We start from the raw sequence: 19,355 nt of genomic DNA on the forward strand, positions 1-19,355 counted from the left end.
TGCTCTGCTGTGAGCTCCTCCATGGGCTGCAGGTGGATCTCTGTATCCCCAGGGTCCTCCATGGGCTGCAGGGGAACAGCGGCTTCACCATGGTCTGCACCACAGGCAGAATCTCTGTTCCACCACCTCCTCCCCCTCCTTCTCCACTGACCTTGCCTGGTGTCTGCAGGGCTGCTCCTCTCACATATTCTCACTCTGCTTTTCTCTGGCCACAATTACAACTGTGCAATACCTTGCCTGCTTTTTTTTTTTTTTTTTTTCATCTATTTAAATACATTATCACAGCAGTGTTACCACCATTTCTAATTGGCCTAGCTTTGGCCAGTGTTTGGTCCATCTTGAAGCCATGAGGGAATGGCTAGATATAGGGGGAAGCTTCTGCCAGCTTCTCACAGAAGCCATTCCTGTAGCCACCCCCACAACTACCAAAACCCAATACAATGACATGGTATTTGCAGCATCTACTTCCAATGTCAGCTCTTCTATATTCTGCTCAAAAGAGACTGAATACACCATTTCTGTAGTCTTTTAAGGAAGGGATGGATGTATAGATCAGTGATCCAGAAGACAATACAGATTTTACAGGGATCCTCTTCTTACTCTGTGCATTGCAGAATGCATATGTGACAGCTAATACCATGTCACTGGGACTAAATTCCTTAGCAGGACATGAAATCTTGAAGTTAGAGATGTGTGAGAGAAATGGACAGAAAACATGGGCACTCAAGACCTCTTTGTTGCCAAGTAAAGAATGAGTGCCTCTCTGAAAAATCATGGTAGACCAGCTCAACCAATCACACTAAATGAGGATTTCCTTTCTTTTGGACTAATATAAGAAAGAAAAGCACTATTGTATTGTATTAAATGTAAATTCACTTATGTAGTTGTCAGTTTAAAAGCATAATGTAGTTTTGGGGTGACCAGATAGATTGTTTCCGTCTAGGAAACAAAATACACTGAACACCTCCAAAAATATTCCAATTAAGATGATCAGCCATGTGACCATGTTTAGAGGGAGGGTAAACAAAGTTTTGACACACCTATTATGTTCCTTCAGGTGTCACAGAGCCTCACGAATCTTTGGGGATATCTGAATAGCCCAAATATAGTTAAAGTGCAAATTCTCAACACATTATAACCTTCTGGAAAGGTGCAGCTCTTTGATTTCACCGATTCCCAGGTTCATTCTCCATCCATCCCTTGGGGCAGATGAGGTTCTCAGTACCATCAAAGTCCTTTTCCCTCACAGTTCCCTTCCATTTCACATTCTCTGAACAGTATTACCCATACCACCTTCTGTGCATGATGCATACAGCTATAAAAAGTCACAAGGAATTAAATATAGCTACAGGATTTAGAGGAAAGCAGTAAGGAAGAGAATTGTGTCCCTCACCATCATGCAGAAGGCAATGATAAGGTTTAGTCCTGCAGTGGAAAAAAAAATCTAAAAACTTTCTCTGAAAATAAAAGAAAGCTTAGATCACCATCAGTCACTGGATAACCTATTTTAAGCCCATCAGAGCCAGTGCGCTGTTCTCATGTTGCTAATTAAAAATGATAGATTCATCAATTAATCTCTCTTCCTGTCCTCTAGTCTTAGTATGAGATTTTTCAAAGGGATAAATGGTCATTAGGTGCCCAAAAGTATCAGCCCTGCAAACTTGTGCCTTTGTCAACATGAACCAGAACTTGTCTCTTTATGCCATAAATGACAAAAAGAAAACCTTAGAGAGCTTTGCCACCCTGACAAACATAACAGATTTATAATAGGGAAATAATCTTATCCTCCACACAATGAACATTGCTGCATAAATCCTCCCTGGGCTCCAATCCGAACTTGCTCACTGATGAATAAGCCTCTGTTAAATGTGGCAGAGAGAGATGTCCTAGACTTAGTCTCTTGATTGAAACTCAATTGCAATATTACTGCATAGCAGTCAGAGATCCTCCACTATTTAGGAAAGAAAGCATGAAGGCAATCTATTTTTATTCACACTGAAATGGAGACAAAGATAAAGGTCCTGCTGTTAGCTTAGCAAAGTGCCAGTCACATAAAGCATGCCAGTGACAATGGTTATCCTTTCCTCTTTCAATATAGTATCACCAGGCAGAGAAACAGAATTGGGGTGTACAAGGTTAACAAGCCAGCATCATGTTGTGAAGCAAGTGATAAAATTGTCTTATAGTTCTTAACTCTGACCTGCTCCAGTGAAAAGCTGCCAAGCAGAATTATGTCATTCTGAACATCTCTCTCAAACTGTTCGATATATGAAGGAATCTCTTCATCTTCAAGCTCCCTGCGAAGGTCGCATGCCTTACTGGAGCTGACAGGCATTACAGGGTCCGGAAAATCTTCACTGACGACACAGGCTGCTTGAAACAAAAGTGGCAGACTATCTCTCAGCAAATGGGAGTTCATGCACTGGTTACTACCTTCTCAGTTAGTATGTTTGACCCACCAACACTTTAAATATGAAACAGCATCAGTAACACAACTGACAGGTGCCAAGTGCCAGTACCAGGAAAAGCATCCTCAAGTGCAACATCTGAATTCAGATATAAATTTAGTATGTGCAGCTTGTTCTTTAGGTACTTTTTAAAAGGCATAATCTACATTTCCACTGGCACTTTGCTCACCTGTTAATCTTAGAGGGATTGGGATTTGGAACAATATTGGCATTCCTTCTTGAGGAAGAGGAGCAATAACTGCAATTGAATGGGAGTTTTAGGAAGCTACATCAAGTATTTCATCTTCTTTTCAACTCACCCCAAATGATTAGATTCCTTTCCATAGTGTATGCATGCAGCTCCTGCCTAACTAAGTGGGTCCAGTTCTGCTCTCACCCTCACCATTCCCCTCATTTCTCTGTAGTGACATATGCAGAACTAAAGGGTACATGCACCACATAAACAAAAATAAATCCCAATCATATAGTCAGCCTTAAAGAGAAACCTTGTTTTTTTTCAGTTTAATTGATCATGCTATATTAAAAAATTTTAAATCCTCTCATTGGTATCTGATACAGTACTAATACTAGTTTGGATCATAAATAATGACAACAATTTTTGCTCATGCACATTTTGCACATTAGGGTCACTAAAAATAACAGATATCAGATTGCCCACATCTATTTGTCTTGCTTCATATTTGTGTGTAAGCTTTTATAGTTCTCTGTGCCTATCTCTTAAAGAAATTGCCATATCTAGTTATTTGCTTCTCTTTGTCCATCCTACAACATGAAAGCAGTTAAAACAGAGGTTTTTCCCCTCAGTCTCCTTTGAAGTCTTTCATTCTCTAATGAAGACCAGAAAAGGAAAGATAAAACTCAGGCTATTAACATTTCCAGTTTTGCTCACTGCTCATTGTTTAATGACTTTAATTGTTAAGCCTCCCGAGTACTTAAATCACCTCGATGCCACCAACACACAGGAAGTAGGGTGGGTTTTCCATTTAATTACAACAGGATACAATTCAAAATCATGTTGGGGGAAATGTACAGTAGATATAAACAACTCAAACCATTACCTTAGGGTACACAGCTCTTCATGTAGCACTTTACAAACCTAATGAAAAGTGATTTGACCTACAACTATTAACTGCAAAAACAAAACAATATTTACATTTAAATTTACTGTAACATTAAGGGTTTGGCTAGGAGAGAGAAAACCCAGGAAGCATGGGAAAAAGAAACATTGCCAAAAGCAGAAGATTGAGCATCTCTTGTTCCCCTTGACACTGTGCTGTACACAACGGGCCATATGCTCAGCTGGTATAAATCAGCTGCTTTACTGCTTTCACAGGAGCATGGCAAGTTTACATCCTGGGAAGTAGATTCCTGTCAAAGGGTACAGCAATTGTCAAAAAGGGAATAAAACCATTTGGTTCAGAATTATAGACATGAAGCAATTCGACAAAATATACTTCTTCTTTTTTGTGTTTTTTTATTTTTTGTGAGGAATCCTATCAAGTGAACTCAATTTTGGTGGAAGACGCTGGACTCATTATCATACGTTTTGTCAAAAAAGAGAAGAAGAAGAGAGCATTTTCAAAAGCCTTTTCAAGGCAAGCAACTCTGAAAAATAGAGTGATAAATTACAGTTTAGTTTTGAAAAAAAATTTATTAAAAGGTACATATGCTCACTTAAGCACAGTTGTTCATTTGCCTGCATTGGAAACAAAGAGAGAACAGGATTAATTCAGCTGATCTGCTCCTTCCACAGTGTCTTTGCAAAGAAACTTCTCAAACTTGTCCAGCATCAGGTTGGTCCTTGTTTGAACCTGTGATCCTCCACAGGCTGGAGGATCATGCCCTCAAGTAATAGTTGACCAAAAGCAAAGGAACAAAATACCCCCTGTACAAAAGTAGCCAGTATTAAACATTCTACTACTTTACACAGTAGGATACTGTGGCTCTGCCATACACAGAGGATAAAATGTCTGAAAATTCATTAATGGATTGATAAACTAATTAAGAACTTGCTTCAAGTTGTTAGCATGGGCATCAAAAGTTTTCCTTGCTTTGGATGTACCTAACCCTGCGAGTCATGCTTTCCTTGTAGCTAAAATCACTTCAGCACAGGCTGTATTTACAATTGCTATTGTATTTAAAACAATCTCTCCAGTATTAGCATGACCACTTGTGACTTTGTTTACTTCTGTATTTGTCCATTAGACAACATCAACTTATATACTGAGATGATAATTCAAAGGATATATTCAGCAGCAGACTACACCTCAGGATGAGTTTGATGCATAAAGCTGCAACAAACTCCATATGGAAAAATAATTTTGGCTACCTGGTCTAGAAAACCATGCAAAAATTGTATCTAAAAGAGTTCAGTGCTGAAGCCTCATGCAGACACCTAAAATTCAATTTTTTGGTTCTTGTCAAAGAACAATATAATAGAAATTACTTTATATAGCATTCATGTATCATAATTTAAAATGTTAATGGATCACAACTGTATATTGACAAAAATGCAAGGTAAAAATATGTAGTCTATATCTTTAAAAACAAAGCTTTTTAAGTTGCCTTATAATATGAAAATAACACATACCACAAGAGTGACCAACAGGTTACTCAGCCAAAAATGCTTTAAATATACAATTATATAAATTCTGAGCCATGTTCTTTCCTTTCCTTTGGGGATCATCTATTAATTAGGACTGTATGACTACGTGATTTTTCAGCTCAGTGGCCAAATGAAATAACGAAGCAGTTCTATAAGAGTGGAACCAAATGAATCCTAGTTTTCTATGGTTTTTCTGTTTCTAATAAGGGTCAAGCTCCCATATTAGCTTTTCCCTCGGTGGAGACATTAATAATGCTTGTCTGCTCTGTTCAACTGCCCACTTCCATAAAACTGGTAGGGAAGTCCTACATGTGAGACTTGCTCCCTGTTAAAAAAAGAAGGGCTGGAAGTGACCAACTAGTTCAAATAGTGGGAGTAAAAAACACAGGCAGAAATAAATACACCCTGATATATGCACAGAGGTGGAAACTGCAAAACCTACATGTCTATTTTCTGGATTTGCTTCACCCAAGCAAAGAAAAGTAATAAATTCAGCTAGAACAGTGTGCAGCTTCACCCACAGGACTAGCTCTGATACCCATCATGGCACTTTTAAGAAATAAAAGCACTGAGGCACAGCTTGAGACACACAACATCAGTGGCCTGCAGTGTGTACCCCATTTGCTGCCTTCACGCCTGCACAGGGGACTCTGATGTGCACATGGAGTGTGAGACACGCATGCTGATGCATTTGCATGACACAGAATTTACATTAACATAGAACAATTGAGATCTTGCTAATAAGTTAAAGGGTTTTGATTAAACTATCTGCATGAATTTAGTTGTGATGATTGCACTTTTTCCCCCTTGCATTCAAAATGAGATAAAATGGGTTTCAAAGATGTTACCGATATGACCAGTGCCACTTCAAGAGATTTTGCAACTCTAGGCAGATGAAAACATTTCCCTCTTCTAGAACAAAGTTGCTTATAAACTAAATAACCATAAAACAAGTTGCAGCTCCTGGAGCTCCAGTGCCGTAGGCAACCGCCTGCTCTGTCTGACAGAGTAGGTCCATGTATTGCTGAAATACAAGAGGAAGCCTCATACAGATACAAATGACACAAAATAATTTTGCACAAAAGATCTGCTGAAAAAGGAGGGGGTGGTTAGGCAAAACATACAAGGACAGCTCTGAGCTGGGCTTGTACAAACATCAGTTCTGGAATGAACCAGAGGAGAGCAGCAGTCATGGGCCTTGTAAAAAGGCTGTGACGGTAAAGATCTCATGAATCAGCTAGGTTTTAATAAGTGAAACCAAAGTAAGGTCATTTGCTTGAGGTGAAGAAATCTCTTCTCATTGTTTTTATTGTAGATGGAACATCAATTTGTATTTTCTAACAAAGCCATGGAAAACATTTTCTTACTCATCTGTTAGTGTAAATTCTTGTATAGATAACCTGAAACAGTGTAACATGACCTGTGCATCAGACAAATTGCCTACACATTTATCAGCTTAAATAAGGATTTCCATTGCTAGATTTGAGCACATAAGCAACATTTCCAGCCTCCCTTCGTAAGTGTGGAATTCAGCATACAGTGAAGCAATCTAGAGAAAGCACGCCACTTAAGTTACAGTTAAAACCACATAAACATGACACAAAACAAAAACATTTGGAGAAAAAGACCTTACAGAATTGCATTAAAATCATCATCTCTTTGACTTCCGAGTTCAAGGGGATGGATTACCCTCTCTCCTTCCCACATGCAGACTCAAAAGAGTTTTATTTTTCTTTACGCAATTGACTTTGTTACGTACCTTGGAAGTCCAGCATCTTGTTTTCTTCATCTAGAAGCTTCATCAGTTTAGAGTAAAGGATTTTCTCATCAAATTTCACAGGATCTTAAAAAAAAACAACAGTGAAACAGCTATAGTTTCTTCCAGTAGTATTTCAGGAAATACTATTTTAAATGAAAAGCAAAGATATAAAAATACAAAAGTTAGGAAGTCCTTTGACACTTGAAGATAGTTTTTACAGTGCTAGTTACATAGCTCAGAATAAAATTACAGCCACTTGTTTGAAGCAAGACAATTCAAATAAAAAAATATAGTCATATAATTTTAAATGGTGAGCAATATTGTATGTTGATCTGAACTGAAACTGGCTTATAAATTCTGCTAATAGAGTAGCTGAAATGACTGTTTATATTCAAATTGCCAGATGAATTCTATTTGACTCTTAATGAAAATCAAAATTCCCAATTTATTCTAACATGATTTTGGATCTTCATTAGAAATTTTACCTTGCTGTCCATAATACTAACAAATTATCTAATATGAGTAGTCATTACAACACTCTACGAATTTTGAATTTGTGGCTGGTTACTCATTCAAATTTTCAGTAATATCTGCACATTTTAAAAAGCAGCAAAGGACATGCACACTTACCCTTTTCCATGAGACCTAAAAAAAAAAATTTACTTTAAGGTTCTACATTCAGGGGAGAAATGAGCAACTGGGACCATTTTCTCTCCAGATCTCCCAGACCCTGAGTTCTCTAAGCTGTCAGTGAAGACAGGCAGATAGAAGACCAAAGAAATGCATACAAGGCAGGTGGATTGAAGTACAGCTACATGCAAGCTTGGGTGGTCCTTTTTAAGTGCTCAATAGAATCTCAAAAAATAAATTTGTTTTCCCATGAAATTTCAGAGGCAAGTTTTTCGGTTACACTCATCTTTTAAAGAGAGTAGTGGCTTCTGCAAAGCTCTTCTGAAAGTATAGAATCTTTTACATTTCTTTTAGCCTGCAACATTGAAATGTTCCCTTGGCAAGGTGGCAAGCAAATCCACAGTGGGACATTGTTTGTTCTCAGGGCATAATGAACTCATACAAATTTCCAGAACAAATCTAATTTATCAAATATAGAAAAGATAATTGCCAATATCTTCATTTTCACATAATAACCCATTAAAGAATAGTTAGTGGCTAAGATTTTCTTTTCACTAGATACTCTCTTTGGTCATTGAGCCTGGCTTCCTAAAATTATAAAAAGAGTGTAACTTCAAAGTGTGCCCTGATTTCTTCATGTTTTTCTGGTTTTGACTCTTGCTCATGACAAGCTGCTAGCTGAAAAGAAGATGCAAACCAGTATGGTTTCCAATCAGGGGATGACCATGTAGGACCAAGTTTTATTTCTGACCATCTTTTTTTAAATCCATCCACTACATACAAAGGTACTTCCACTAATTTAAAACTTCTGCAAGGAAAAAGAAGCCAGACAGTGAGCCTGGTCTGTAAATACTGACAGATCAGAGTGCTTAAGGCAGGAAGGCACCTCTGGAGTCCATCTAGCCCAGTTCCCCCTGCTCAAGCAGAGCCAAGGTACCCAGGACTATGTCCAGGCACCTTACCAATATCTGCAAGGTAAATGTTTTGCTCTTGGCAGAGATACTGGTAAATACAGCATTAGAACTGCTCTACAGGGGTCCACGGAGCCAAGCTGAGGCTGATACTATTGCTATTTGACTTTTAATAAGCAAGAGTTATCCCAACCTTTGAGCAATATTTTTGCCAGGAAGAAAAAGGAGGACCACCAAAAGACAGCTCTTCACACATGGACCTCAGGCTTAGCATGATATGCAATTGACTAAAACCATCTCTCTACTCCAAACCCTGCAAGTTAATGGACTAAGAGTCTGTTCCAAATTCTAAAATAAATAAACCCCCACCATACAGTAAAAAATCACCATTTATGGCTAAGTTTATCACTCAACCTCTTCAACACAGTCAACAGAAGATCTCCTCCCAGTGAGAACTGTATTTCCGTATATCCCTTATGTCACCGCTCTGTCCGTACATGATTTCAGGCATACATGCACAGATACATAAATCTAATCTGCTTTTCATTCTCTGGTTATGAAGCAGATTATGACTCATAAAGCCTTTTCATAAGATGAACCAAGGCAGGACCAACAGGAAAAAAATCTTTCCTTTAAAAACCCTGAGCCAGAAATTGACTTCCAAGGTATTACACTGCTATCCTACACAATGAATGGGGAAACTATTTGGATTAGATATAATCCAACCTTGATCAACCTTGATTTTTTTTTTCACCAGACCACAGAAATTCAAGTTAGTTATATGCAATAGAGCCTGCTTTTTTCAATCACACAAGTTTTTGTCTCCAAAGTTTAAAACCTCTAAATGTACTCAGAGTTTCTCATGACTTTCAGAAGTGAACGACTTTTATACACATTACAATAGATAACTTTTTTTTGATCTGACTTCAGCTGTGCACCTAGAGAGTCTCTGCAGTACAAATAAGCACAGGCTCTCGAAAAGCAAAGGGCTAGCAAGGTAACACAGGAGAGCTGGCTCTTGCGTGCTATCGTCTTGTTAGTGCTTAACAACAGGAGCCGGGCCAACGCACTCGGTGCAGAGCTAAGCACTTCATTACCACGATGATGCTCTTACTTAAGTCCATGCAAATTCAGGCAGGCCCGTTCCCACCCTTTTTATCTAAGAGCTGTGACAGCAGAGGAGAATTTCCTCTGCTAGACAATACCTCCTGGTTAATCTCTTCTCATACCTATGCAAACCTTCTGCTCTTCCAGCTCTGCAGACACACCCTCCCACTGGTTGCTATCGCCCACAGAGAAGCAAAACTAAATATCTCGCCTAAACTGGCAAAAAAGAAAAGCAAAAAAGCCTCCTCGTGCACTTTTACTCACTCTAGAGTTTCCTTCTGTTAGGCAAACACACATTCAACTCCGTAATAAAAGTGCTCTCCGAGGAAGACTTTGGGAGCAGGATTGTGAAAAAGTTAGAGCTTAGCGCTCAGTTCTGGACTAACTTCATTAATTAAAAAGCATATGGTGTAGACAACGCTCTCAGAGCGAGCTTCATTTTGCTACAAGAGCAAAGTTAATACAGAACAGCCTCATTCTTACCTGCCCATTAACTCACTGTCCTTCATCAAAGTCTGTGTATACTGCCTATCGTGTTCAGAGCAGTTAAGGCTTAGAATTTAAATTGTAAACCTCAATATTTAAATAGAACTGCATATGTGATCTCTGACACCTCATTTTCATGAATGGAAAAGAATATTCTGACACCAAAATTACATACTTAATTCTGCCTCACCTTCCTCACTGACCTCCATCCCACACTGCCTTGGGTTTATTTCCTCACCCATCAACGGGTCAAAGTAATTTCTGCTGTATTCATTTCCTGTGGAAAGCACATGAAGTAAGGGTCAACGATTATTAGAAGCACATGAACTAAAATGTTAATTTTGAAATCGACACCAGCAAGCAAAGGGGCATTTTTTGCTACTTTACAAGCTTAATTTTTTTAACAAGTCCTCTAAGCCTACTGGTACTGCAATTATCATCTTGTGAAAGGTCAGAAAAGGTAATTCGGGAAACAAGTGCACTTTATGTTACTTTTTCTCAGGAACTAATGAAAAAAATTCTCACATTTAGATGGCAGAAAGATAAGAAAAATTTTTACAAATACAGCATCCCCAATATAAGTCAAATTATTCTTTTTAAACATACCGTACAAGTGAATTTTCCATACTGCAAAGGAATTTGTATTTCACAGCTGACCTCTCCAATTTCAACAGTTTTAAATTTCACCACTGAGGTTTCAATGTCTGGTGCATCTTTAATACCTTATTGAACCAGAGAAGTGTTTAATTACGGAGGAGATACCAGGAAACTGCCTCATTAATCTGAACAGCAATTAAGTTCAGTTGGACCAGGTAACTAATCCAAGATTTTGATGGGATAAACCCACTTATTTCAGTACTTGGCTATTTTAAAAGCTACTTTTATCTGGTCTTTAGAAAATAAACAAATTTACCAAAAAAATTCTCTTAAAATTATCATAAAATAGCACAGTATCTAGCTGCCTAGAAGAACTGATGGGGAAAGCCAGAAGAATTTTCCTTACACAAGCAGAGAGGGAAGGCCTTTTCTCAAAATATGCATTTTCTTTAGCAAAAGTGCTACTCTCTGTGAAAACCATCCACATGTTCACTGGGTTTGCAAATACTGTAAATTGTTATTAAACAGGGAAAAAAAGCAAAATAATTAAGTCCATAATAAATATTTTAATTGCTTGAATAGACATAGATGCATATCCTGGAAAATACATTAAAGCTAAATGTATGAGGGGGTTAGTTCATCCAAGATACACTACAGTGGTCTACAGTGTATTTGTTTTAGGATCAAAAATAATCCAAGAAGCAGCTCCTTTTCAGAGACTAAATGAAACTTTGATATGAAACTAGGTTTAATTTATATTTCTGGACTGGCACATTTTGACTGTCAGTCTCTGTTCCTTCAATGTAGTAAGTACAAGAAGTGAAAATTTGCTTTACCTTGAGGTCTCAATAAAGAAAAAATAAATGAGTTTCATTTTTGTTACTTTATCTGTCAACAACTACTAGGCTGGTATGAATCCTGGCAGTATGTAATCAAAGTCTTATGTACTGCAATAACAGAGCCATTCTACCTTATTCACTGTAATTGTTTTTCTCTAGCAGAAAGCACCATGATGTTATATGAACACCCTTTCACATGTTGGTAAAATAATTCACCTACGTGCTAAAAAAGAAAATGATGATGCATTTCTTTATTCAATTACTTCATAGCTGTAAATGTAAATTGCTGGAACGTATTCTGCACCCATACAAACAATATTCAGCTATGGCATAGACTTTTAGCACAATCGTATTATCACAACAGCTTTTATTGAATTTTAATATCCCGTGTGGGTCTGGTGTGTAACTTTGAGGAGCAGACTTTGGGCAACTCTTCTGGACAGAATAATTGGCATTTAGGAGGAAGTGTCATGTTATATTTGAATCTGCAAGGCATGGAAACCATTATTCAAAAAAAGATATATTAACAAATACCATTAAATAGCTTGCTCTCTGGTCCTCTTCAAAAAAAAAAAAAACCAGAAAAACCTAAACACTTTGAGGAGCATGAGATATTTTGTCCAGGGCTTTGGCTCTGTCAGAACCACACACAGCTGGTGACAGACAGTTATGCAGAAGGAAAAAGAACCACCAGGTTTGATTTCTTCAGAGCAACATGCACACTTTAAAACTTACATAAGCAGAACAAGTGGTAAACAACAGAATCACTTCCTCACAGTGATATTAATGATAACAAGCCATTTTAAATTGCAGGATTCCACAGGAAACTTTAATTGAGATTTTCACAGGAGCTGAATCACTCAAACCTTAGGTCACTGCTCTGGGTAGGGGATGTTGCTATTTGTGGGTTCCTTGGTTTTTACCCCCTCAGCTCAACACACACCTTGAGAAGTGGTGTGACTAGGAGGTCTGGGCTCTGGGCAGGTCCTAAAATTATTTAGGGGCAGTGGGAGTTGCTTTAGTTTTAAAATACAAAATTATCAATTTTAGTCAACATAACACACTGCCCAAGGCATTTTGCTAATAACATTTTGTGAGCATGTGAACAGATTACTAATCATTTCACATTTGCTTTTGGAAATATTTGAAAGTGTATAACATGTAAATTAACAGTCTACTAAGGAATTCACATTGCTCTGCTTTGTGGTATAAACACAGTAAATGTTAATACAGAGCTTGCTTGTAGGTATTTTGAACAGCACCATATAGGTGCGTGCTTTCAACAGGGCAAATTACTTTGACAATCTGCTCCCAAAAAGACCTGGCCAACTTTAGAAACTTGGGTCTTTGCTTTGATCCAGAGATCCCCTCAAACCCATTAGTTCAATTTGAAGTCCAGTTCACCCCTCAAAATCGTGTTATTTCATGTGAAAAACATTATGGATAATTCAGGAAATCAGAATTGAAATGCAAACCCACAAATTATCTATACATTAAAATAAAAATGGAAAGAAGGGTGTTGGCACAACAGTGACCAGATGGGAATTTATACAGTTTAATTAAAGCAAGAGGAGTTGCTAATAAAATTAGCATAATCCTTGGATACAGCCCATGGGACTGTACACGAATTACTAGGACTGGATGAAACTTAAAAGATGGCTTTTAAACTAAGACATCTGTAGTCAATTATGCCATGTATGTCCTGAGAATACCACACAGGAAAGGCATGACTAAGCTGAATTTCTATGTTGTCCTCTACTCCACGGAGAGATCAGGTAGTCCATATCAATTACACATGAAAGTTATAGCACGGAATTGTGATAACAGGCCATTATTCCATTTATGTTGTATTACTGATCTAGGTTTTTAGTTTAATGAAAGAATAGACAAAACTCTGTTGGATTTGTTAAATGACTCCCGATCAAAGTAAAAATTAAGGAATTATCAATAGCCAGATGACTGACTACTAAAAGCTTGAATAAAAAATTACTGATGCTTTTTTTCAGTGTGAAGCTTGATTTTCAGGATAGGAGAAAAAAAATTTGGCATAAGCCATCCTTTTTAGAAGACAGTATGCAGATTATGGTCTGCACAAACTTGCCATGATAAGTAACAAGTCCCTTTCCAGACAGCAGCATGGTCAACACATGTCTACCAATGACTTAGGAGAACATTACTGGGCATTACTAAGGCAACCCTTAGAAGCCTTTTGCATCAGATAGAATAAGACAGAAGCATTTTTGAAAGATTAAATTCCAGCCTGAGACAGCATTTTGACCCAAAGTGCTTTTGAAACATAGTGATGCAGCTGGGAATGGAAAAGAGTAGTCCTCCTTTCCCACACCTGACTTAAAGCATTGATTTCAGCTGCAATTCCTATTAAGGAACATCATAGCAAATACTCACATTCTCCATTCAACAGAACTCAACTTATTTCCCTGGGGATACTTTTCATTTTACTTAGCAGACAAGACCCTTTGGGCAGCCCAGACTGAAGGCTCTGTGATAACATATTTCCCCACTTCTTTATGAGAGCCAAAGCAGTATCCTGGTGTCAGACTGGAATATCCTCCGAAAAAAAAGTAACCTCCTCAACTTGGCCAGGAAGAACTAAGACTTGAGATTAGAAGGAAGGGAAAGGGTGACTTCCAGCATTTCCAGCTACTTCACTCACCCTGCCTCAGGTCTTGATGGTTTCTGTGACTAGCACTCCCACCCATTTTCATGATTCAGTACCTATACTGACAAAGTTTGATACCTACAAGTTGCTTATTTGAGTCTTTTATTCTACTTCGTACTTTGAAAAAATCTATAAAGAACTCTAAAAAAAATCATTCAAAAGAATAAAGAATTAAAGAACAAGAGAGAAAAAAGAAGACTTTCACCTTAAAAAGAATCTCAGCGAATGCAGAACCAAAGAAAAATCATCAGTGAAAACTGCTTAAATAGTAGGAGTTCCTGCACAGTGAAAAACTGAATGGGCTGCCAGTAAATTTATAAGTTCTCACTTCATATAGGCAGTGACTTACAACTGGAAAATAATGTAGGAACATTTCACAAGAAAAAATAGAGGATTTTACTCCAAAATTTTCTATTGCTATAATTACTCATATCCAAATGTTATGAAGATGCTAAGAATAAAACCACAGTCTTGTAGAACATAGTGAATTAATATGTAGTCCATAAAACAGTGTTTATTTTCCATTCTCATTTTTTCAAGGAAAAAAATTTAATGTTAGTCAGAAGCTATATTTTTAGTTTGCATTCTTGATTATTATTACTATTATTATATTGATCACATTTACCTCAGCTCATGTCTATTTGAGATATACACATCTAACATTATTTTCTATATTATATGTATAGACAAATATTTTCTTTGTAGATCTAAAATAAGATTCCTGGTGGTGCAACTTTATTCCAGAGTATCAAATATATGGAAGAGTGGTAGGTATTTTTACACAGAGCTTCTAAATTTCATTAATAGTATTCAATGAAAAATTACATGTTAATGGCACCTTCATACTGAAGAGCATTTGGCCAGTGGCTGGACAGTAGATTTTATCCTGAAAATACAGCTCGTTAAATCAGGCAACATCCTAATTTTTAAAAAAATATTTCAAAGGTATCATATGTAATTCTTCTTATCCTCAGCAGACATAGTAGGTAATGAGGAAATCAGATAACTGTGTCTATGTTCATATTGCAAGTCTTGAATAAACTCACTCGTCAGCTTTGACAGAACACTGGCAAGGAGGCTGTTCCTGAGCCTGAGCAGTGCAGATCGTGCTGTGCCTGCCCCAGCCCCTGAAAAGCACCGCATCTCCCTCACAGCACCCACAATTTTTTACTCCCAACTCCAGTCCTGCAAGACTTACCCCCTTCTCTGCTGTGTGAGCAAAGGCACAGCATGGGAATTAGTTCTTTTTCCCCTTTTTCTTTTCCTGCAGGCAACAGAGGGCACTGTGCCAAGGGATGCCAGTGTGAGACCTGCTACTTTTCCTGGGAAACGCTGTTGGTTGAGGGCACGAGAAAAAGATTTACTGATGATGATGATGGAGTTCTTTTAGGAGCGGTATTAGATAATGTGACACACATCAATGGGGAAAATGGATACCAAGTTCTCCCAGGCTGACAGGCTTGGCTGGTCCCACTCTATGCCAGTGGGGTAACATGTCAAATTTTGAGGCTCTGACAGCATTATTATGAAGCAAACAATTTCCAAGTGTAATAAATTAGCCTTAAATATATATATATTCTGTCACATTCTGAAAAAGTATTTTCCCAATTATAAAATGCATCCATTCTTCACAATTCTTCTCCCCCTACCTTTCACAAATTCAATTTTAGCACATTACTTAGATGAGTAGTGCGGTATCCCCGTTAAAATTGCATGCAATGGATCACGTTTTGCACACTACATTACACCTTGTGCCGTTCTGCTGATTTCAATTGGATTACACATTGTGTAATTCAACGCAAAATTACTTCCAATGACAACCCTTTTATTCCTATGCATACATGGTGATCCATCATGCCCTGCATACCAGGTTTGGCATTTCCATTTCAAAGTCCCTGTTGGAATCAGAAAGCATGGAACCACATACATAGAACTTGAATTATTAGATATAAACTTTGCCATTGTTTAAGGAAAAAAAAAAGTGTACAGTTTTGATTCATATTTCTGGTCCCATCCTTTATGCAAATCACTTTGTCCAGCACAAATCAGGAGTGTTGCAAGCTCCCATTTCTTTCATATGCAGCACAAACATGAATTTACAGCAGATGCCTGTTTGCTGTTTCTCCAATGGGTTCCTGCCACTTCTTTGGAATAAAATTAGACTCATTCAAAAAGTGTCAGCCCCTAGCCCTCTATAAACAGGCTGAACTCAATGCAGTTGCTGATACTTTTAGCAATCTGGTATCCCACATGGCTCCTTCACAAAGATTTTTCACCTGTGTATTCCTACATCAAGGTTCTGGCCTGGTTACATTCTTGAAGGAAGGCCTTACATTGTCCTTACACATTTGAACATCTTTTGTCAGCAACTGTTCCTTAGCAAAGACTTCTCTCTATTTTAGCTTTTGATAAGGAGCAGAGATGCTCTACTTTACAGTGGGATTTTCCCTGTAGGACATCTGCAGTGCTGTGTTAGGTACACCCAGCCTAGCTCTGCAGCTTGGAGAGGATGCAGCAGAGATCCACGCAGACACTAATTTGCTTCCAGAAGCAGTATAGCCATGCTAATGCCATTCTGTACCTGGGCTAATTAGAATAATACTTCCTGGTCTTCAATTAAAAAGGCTTTCTTTCCCTCCATTTTTCCTTTTCTTTCTCCCCTCAGATGTTGTTAATCTCTGTGGGCAAATTTATTGGAGCATGATATGAGATGTTAACAGTGCCTGTTGCAGATAAAATGGTAGAATTAATTAGAGCTTCTTTATTTTAGGAGATAATCTAGTTTTGCAAAAATATTTGTGTATTGGGGATAAATAGGGAAAAAAATGAATACTTCTTGTCATCTGGAGACAATGTTAACCTGAATCATCAATATTTAGGGTCAGACTGCCTCAAGCCGTTTACCAGTGCACAGCATACAGGAGAACACAATTAGCCTTTCCTTTATCTTCCTTGCAAAAGCCACAGAATATCACAGTCTCCAAAGGTGCCCATGCAGCCACCAGCTACAAGGTAGGCCCTGCAGTAGGAGTATGCCCAAAAAGCCCCATCCCTGGATTCTGCAGTTTGCATGTGTGGTTGACACCGCAGAAAGATCCCATTCTAATTTGATCTGACATAAATTCTCTCTGTATGGTTGGGCTGGAAATTTTACCTGTCTTGTGGCGAGGTGAGCAGTGCCATCCCACAGGGCTCTTTCTCAGCATTAGCTAGACCAAATCTGTGTATCGCTGTGATGAGCACTAAAAAGCGCAGACTGGTATAAGGCACTTGGACTTTTTCTGATAGCAGCTGAGGAAAAAATGTACTGAATGCTAAAACACAATAACATCTGCTTTGCAGGTCTACAATAAAATCCTAAGTACATCATCCATCTGAAGTTGAGCAATTGCCCTTGTCTTCTGCTGTCAGACAAAGATAGAATTATTCCTGGAAGTTTGGTGTTTCTGTCATGACAGTTTGCTGGAAGCACTTTGCTTGGCAGCCTGAATTTTAGGAATTTTACCAAGCCAGCCTGAATTTTAGGACACTCTTCAAAGTATTTTAGTTGTAAATCCCTCTGGAGAAAAGAGAAAAACTGATACTGACTCACCTTGAGATCAAGTGTCTGACAACTGAGGAGCTGGTGGACGCAGGTTCTTGAAGATTTGGGTGATGTAACCCCTAATATTTTTCCCAGGGTAATTTATCTATTAGACCTTCCAATGGGGTGGCCATCATGAAAATCTCTGCAATTCAATGTTTGATGAGGGGGAGAAAGGCAAAGGGGTTGGTTGGATTTAGCCATGAGGAAACTGAGTGTTTTAAGAAATAAAAAAAATACAGTTTGTCAACTACAAGGCTGCTGCTAGATTAAGTTAATTTCATAAGCAATATATGAAATAAATTAAGGTGACAGCAGAAATCAGCAAAAAGTCAGCATAGAATCCAAAAGAGAAAATAGGATAGAAACCAATCAGTTGACTGAAAAATCAGGAGATTAATCTGAGTAAATAGCCAAGTAGTCCCCCTGGGTGATTATAACATTTAACAATAGTACCAGGACTTCACTGATGATGAAGAGCAAAGAGCAGAAAAAGTTACTCACTGCCCTAGTCTTAAACAACAGGCTACCAGTGATGATAAAATCTGGGATTTTGTCCATCATAGAAAATAGAAGAGTGAAAGATACAGAATGACCTAATGAAAACAGGAACGGACTTAGGATCAGAGCTTTTATTTCTGTCAAAAGTCTGCATGCTGACAGCAGAGAAGGTCTCACACTCTGCCCCAGTTTCCCCACAAGCAAAGGATTCAGGAGCCTTGCACTTTGAGTCACAAGAACAGCCCCCACCAATCTCATTTGAAAAGTGAAAAACTCTCTGAACAAAAATACCAAAAATATTAATAAACTTCCTGCAAATAAGAATGAGTTCGCAAACTCCTCTTTCTAAAATATATTCTATTATAGGAGGAAAAAAAATGAAAAAGCACAAACATATATGTGAATTAAGTTCTTTGGGGGCAGGTGCAGACAATTTAGAGTGAATTGGGCCTTTCCACTTGCTATTTAATATCCAGGTAAGGGGTGTTCTGTAAAGGACCCCCTGTGCAGACAAATTGCCAATTCCAGAAACAAGTTTTAAGGCTGTCTTGAACATGCAGCTGACTACTCACACTACTTCCCAGTAAATGTAGTATGGAGGTGCGCAAGAAGACATCTCAAAGTAGGTGGAGGTTTTTCTAGAGAACACTTCCCTCTGGCAATTGCTGACAGAGGAACAGCCTGTGACACTGTTGCCAGGTGGAGGAAATTATAGCAACCCCTGTGGCTATTATTTGCTGCCATTAACAACATGGGCGATAGGTGGAAAGATAATAGAAAGGCAATGCCATCTCTCTGCCTTGCCTCCAACTGCTTAGCCTGAAAACCCAGCCTGATGTTTATATAGTGTTCTCAACCTGTAATCTGCTAAATCCTGCGATTAAATAATTTTGCTCAAGGTTATAACTGGTTTTAAGTTGCACAGTTTAGCACCAAGCATTAGAATTGACAAATGCCATTCCCAATTGAGTAAGCAACTGAACTTAAGCCTGGAGGCTGAGAGCTGGAAGAGCAGCCAGCAGCTGTGAAGGGAGGTAACTCCAAAAAAGGAGAATATTTTATTAGCTTCTGGAGAAGAAGAGGAGAAAATGGAAAGGGGGTGGTGCAGAGCCTGAAACAGTTTTGGGGTTTTTTTGCATGGGCTATGCTGTTGTGCTTGGTGTATGGGCACACTCCCCTAGAGAAATAG

At 38.3% G+C, this 19,355-nt stretch overlaps 1 protein-coding gene across 1 annotated transcript in view; it reads right to left on the reverse strand.

The window, feature by feature from the left end:
• The window catches only part of LOC110472633 (uncharacterized), a 272,197-nt gene that overhangs the window by 131,190 nt on the left and 121,652 nt on the right, over positions 1 to 19,355 (reverse strand). The window contains exons 5-7 of the mRNA XM_085571476.1: positions 10,157 to 10,243; positions 6,833 to 6,916; positions 2,201 to 2,373 (exon numbers count right to left, since the gene is read on the reverse strand). Of these exons, the coding sequence (XP_085427602.1) occupies positions 2,201 to 2,373; positions 6,833 to 6,916; positions 10,157 to 10,243 (344 nt within the window). The remainder of the gene's footprint in view (positions 1 to 2,200; positions 2,374 to 6,832; positions 6,917 to 10,156; positions 10,244 to 19,355) is intronic.

This window comes from Lonchura striata, chromosome 2 (genome assembly GCF_050655825.1).
Source record: "Lonchura striata isolate lonStrDom1 chromosome 2, ASM5065582v1, whole genome shotgun sequence".
Classification (NCBI taxonomy): Eukaryota; Metazoa; Chordata; class Aves; order Passeriformes; family Estrildidae; genus Lonchura; species Lonchura striata.